The sequence below is a fragment of the Babylonia areolata genome, chromosome 12 (assembly GCF_041734735.1).
Source record: "Babylonia areolata isolate BAREFJ2019XMU chromosome 12, ASM4173473v1, whole genome shotgun sequence".
Classification (NCBI taxonomy): Eukaryota; Metazoa; Mollusca; class Gastropoda; order Neogastropoda; family Buccinidae; genus Babylonia; species Babylonia areolata.
This window is the reverse complement of record NC_134887.1, coordinates 5,551,832-5,556,831: the sequence shown is the minus strand read 5'-3', so window position 1 is coordinate 5,556,831 and position 5,000 is coordinate 5,551,832. Positions and strand designations below refer to the sequence as shown.

Sequence of the window (5,000 nt, the reverse complement as noted above, 5' to 3'; positions counted from 1 at the left end):
CTGTCTTTCTTTGTTCTTCCTTCCTTTCTTTTTTTCTTTCGTTCTTTCCGTCTTTCTTTTCTTTATTTCATTCATTTTTTTTTTCTTCCTTCGTGTACCCTCTCCCTTCATCCCCATTTTACCTTTTCTTTCTGAGTCTGGGCAGTGTGCGTAGACACACGCAAACACACACACGCATGCACGCACTGGCACGCACACACACACACACGCACACACACGCACACACACACACACACACACACACACACACACACACACACACACACACACTTTGGGTTGCATTTTCGTTCTACAAGGATGACATTAATTCACCCCCATGCCCCCATCCTCCCCCCGTCCAATATCACTTACCACTGAAAAGACGTTAAACTAAAGAAAGAAAGAAAGAAAGAAAGAAAGAAACACACACACACACACACACACACACACACACACACACACACACACACACACACACACAATGTGCTGAGCATCAATGAATATTTCATCTTGTTTGGCCTTTTCATTTTCTCTCTTTTCCTTCTTTGTCTTGCATGTCAACAGACAGTGGAGTGATGGCCTAGAGGTAACGCGTCCGCCTAGGAAGCGAGAGAATCTGAGGGCGCTGGTTCGAATCACGGCTCAGCCGCCGATATTTTCTACCCCTCCACTAGACCTTGAGTGGTGGTCTGGACGTCAGTCATTTGGATGAGACGCTAAACCGAGGTCCCGTGTGCAATATGTAAAAGAACCCACGGCAACAAAAGGGTTGTTCCTGGCAAAATTCTGTAGAAAAATCCACTTCGACAGGAAAAACAAATAAAACTGCACGCAGGAGAAAATACACACAAAAAAATGGGTGGCGCTGTAGTGTAGCGACGCGCTCTCCCTGGGGAGAGCAGCCCGAATTTCACACAGAGAAATCTGTTGTGGTAAAAAGGAATACAAATACAAATACACCACACTATCAATTCCTTCTCGATGCACTTTCGTTTTCCGAGGATGACATTAACGCACGTAAATGAACCAACGAATATTTGGCTTCACTATGTGTGGAGAAACACTTAGATTGTAAAAGAAATACACAACACTTGCACACAGGGGGGGAAAAAAAAAGGACTGTGCTATACTTCAGTTCAGTTGCTCAAGGAGTCGTCACAGCGTAACCCCACCCACTGTGGCGATGCAATAGCTCTTCCCGAGGAGAGCAGCCCTAAGTTCACACAGAAAACATCATGTTATACTCAGAACCTAATAAGTACACCCATAACATTAAGGAACTTCTCGTTATCGAGGTAAACGAAAATCTGTCTAAAAGTCTCTGCTCCTGATATATCTTTCACAGTCAGTAATTCGGCATAAACATATGAAGAATCGATACCCTGTCTTCAAAACACCAGCTGAAATTCCTGTCGTCAGATTGTCCTGGACCGTAACACTGCCAGGAGCTGCCTCTTCCGTCCTTGGGAGTCATGGAAACGTACATGATCGTCAGACTCGAAAAACAGGAAGAAGAGACATTCTGTCAGGAGGTACAGGAGTTAGCTGCGGGCAGTGGCACAAACCCGTTCCGTCAAAACTTTGGCCGTGAAGCTGATTGCTTGCTGACGTCATCGGGGCTCTTCTTGGCGTCTCTGTGCCAGAACGATTTGAAGTTGTCGTGAAACAGCGTGAAGTTGGAAGCTATGATCGCCACAGGGAGGGCCAAGACCACCACCCCTGATGAAGCGCATATGGACCCCACCACCTTCCCCGCCGCGCTCCGTGGATACACGTCACCGTAGCCCACCGTTGTCATGGTGATGATGGCCCACCACATGGCCTGGAAGACGGAGGGGAAGGTCCTGAGGTTGCTGAGGACCTCAGCCAGGTACACCATGGTGCCGAACAGACAGACGAAGCAGAAGACGCAGGCTGTCATCAGGAGCAGGTCCCTCAAGCTGGACGTGAAGGTCAGGATCACCACCTGGCCAACACACATCACTCTGACAGACAGACAGACAGACAGACACAATGGCACACCTGTAGCACCCTGTTCGGATGGAAACAAGATGATGCAATGCAGTCATAGTGTGTCTTGGGAGCAGTATTGACACACACACAGAGAAAAAGACAGAGAGAGACAGACACAGAGGCAGAGAGACAGACAAAGAGGCACAGAGAGAGAGAGACTGAGAGATAGAGACAGACAGGCACAGAGAGAGACTGAGAGATAGTGAAAGAGACAGACAGAGAGGCAGACAAGAGAGAGAGATAGGAACAGACAGAGACGGAGGGATATATATATATATATAGAGAGAGAGGAACAGAGACGGAGAGAGATAAAGACAGAGACAGACAGAGAGGCACACACACACACACACACACACACACACATATATATATATATATATATATATATATGCAGAGAGGCACAGACACAGAGAGAGATAGAGACAGACAGAGACGGAGAGAGATAGAGACAGCAGGACAGGATTGAACCAAGGAAGGTGTTTCTTTTTGGGGGGAGGGGGTGGGGGCGCGGGGGGTTGTTTATAATTGATACAGTGCAAGTTGATAATGTGTTCTGATTCTGTTCTGTCATGGGAATTCAGTTAAGAAAAAAAATTGTTCTTTTTTATAAGAAAAATGTTATTGCATTCTGTTCCATTTACATTATGAATCACGACAACCACATACATACCTGATCATAACCTTTCCATTGCAACTGTTCACCATCTGCCTCAAGCGTGATTTTTGGTTTGACTGGAATGGTTCCATTTTAGGTCTCTTCTCTCCTCTCTCTCTCTCTCTCTTCGTTCTTTTATTTTCTTCTTTTTTTTCTTTTTAATTAAAAAAAAGATTAAGGCCTCATAGCCGTTTAGGCCCACTGGGGCAGTGAATTGATGTCCATTGTGTTAGTGCCTCGACATAGAAATGCACGGTCCAATTCTCTTCTTGTGTCTTGTCGTAATTATCAAGTATTTGATTTTCTACGAATGGAAATTGGTCAGTCGACTGAAAAAGATGGTCACCGTCTTCTTAAAAAAACAACAACTACTGTTTCACTGTTGTTGGCTTTTCTCCCCAGAGCCGCCCCCCCCCCCTCCCCCCCCTGCCCCCACCCCCCCACCCCCCCACCCCCCTCACACACCCAAATCCCCAAAAAGCCTCGAAAACTCCCTCACAACGATTTGCTCCTATCATTCCTCACTGTCGTTCCGGATATAAAATTTGTTGGCGAACCTTTAGCACAAGCGTTTGTTTTCTCCAGAGCAATGCACGAGCAAAGTTGGGCAGGGGGATGCTAAGTACAATCTGTCACACACACACACACACACACACACACACACACACACACACACACACACACACACACACACATACACGCGCGCGCGCACGTACGGGCACACATACGCGCACACACACACATACACACACGCGCACATACGCACACACACACACACGCACGCACGCACACACACACACAGACTCACCAATGATGATACATGTTATGATATCATCATAGTTTATTGCGGCAAGGTAAAAAGATCAGTTTTCTATAAACTACAGCAAAAAGATATTAACTAGATATTACATCACACTTTATTGCAAACAATTTCCAGCAGAAAAACAGCAGAAAAGATGTAAATTAGGCATTCACGATGCAGACAAATTAATTATTGGCTGCGCCATCTGTCAAACGCTTTCAATGGCGTTGGTCGCCATTACCAACTCGTTACTACACTTAGTCTTTTGTGAAGGACTATGACTGTCAAACTAGGAGGCAAAATTGCACTGGCTCTCAGTGCTGCAGCCTTGTGGGCCAGTTAACCTTTGGGAACCATCCTAACGCCGACTGTCCTAAAACCCTCTTGGCCGAGAGAGTGGGGATGTAACCTGGGCAAGACACTCTCCACTATAATCAAATTCTAGCCCAGATAGTCGGAAAAGCAGTTGCCTCCTCTGCTGTTCTGATGGTCATAGTCGGACACGACTGACTATCATATATACTACACTTTGCAGTGTTACAGTTTCAGGACCAGAAGTCCACAGAAAGCTATCACTTCTACGTCACCACAAGCCTCCCAACAAGAGGTCTCGCTGTGTTCTTCAAACGTATGACAGTAAGTTTAATCACGACAATCAGTATCAGTATCAGTAGCTCAAGGAGGCGTCACTGCGTTTCGGTCAAATCCATATACGCTACACCACATCTGCCAAGCAGATGCCTGACCAGCAGCGTAACCCAACGCGCTTAGTCAGGCCTTGAGAAAAAAATAAATAAATAAATAAAATAAAATAAAATAACAGAAATATAATAGTAATAAGAAGAAAAAGAAATAAATAAATAAAAGTAAATAAAATAAAATAATCACGACAATGACCACCAGAACTGCTGTCCCGACTATCTGAGCTAGAATTTGTTTGTTGTGGAGAGTGTCTTGCCCAAGTTACATCTCCACTCTCTCGGCCAAGGGGGATTTAGGACAGTCGGCGTTGGGATGGTCCCCCTCACCACCCCCACCCCCCTCCCCACCAATTACGATGTCGTTTAACCCTTTCACCGCCAGTCAAATTAGAGTACAAAATTCCCTTGTGGTATAAACACAGAAAAGACAGTGGCTAAGAATAGCTGGGGATTCCCTCTGCGATGTGTAGAAAATATGGCCTATCCTACCACTGAACATTAAGAGCAGTAGGTTCATGGATAACAGACCAATGAATGGTCACCTTGCATAAATGCGAGCTTGGCGGTGAAAGAGTTAAAACGAAGATGAGGACCGAGGGCAAAGAGTTGTTAACTTCTCCAGTGTTTGCTATGTTCGCCAACAACACCCCTAGAGGGTAGACCAGCACGCAGGACTCAGCAAGCCACAGCTGTCTCGCTCTGTAAGGAGCTCGTCAGGCTGACTACTTTGCCCCTTGCTGCCGACAGCTAAAGAGAAAGGACTGTGTGGAACGGTGGCCTAACGGCAATACGTTCGACTAGGACGCTTCCATAGGTTCGAATCCCATCGGATGTGGGTTGTTTTTTTTTA

The 5,000-nt window shown here is 45.9% G+C and overlaps 1 protein-coding gene across 1 annotated transcript in view; it reads right to left on the bottom strand.

The window, feature by feature from the left end:
* Positions 1-1,552: 1,552 nt before the first annotated feature.
* LOC143288258 (potassium voltage-gated channel protein egl-36-like) overlaps positions 1,553-5,000 on the bottom strand; it is a 30,693-nt gene continuing 27,245 nt past the window's right edge. The window contains exon 6 of the mRNA XM_076596606.1: positions 1,553-1,945. Within this exon, the coding sequence (XP_076452721.1) occupies positions 1,553-1,945 (393 nt within the window). The remainder of the gene's footprint in view (positions 1,946-5,000) is intronic.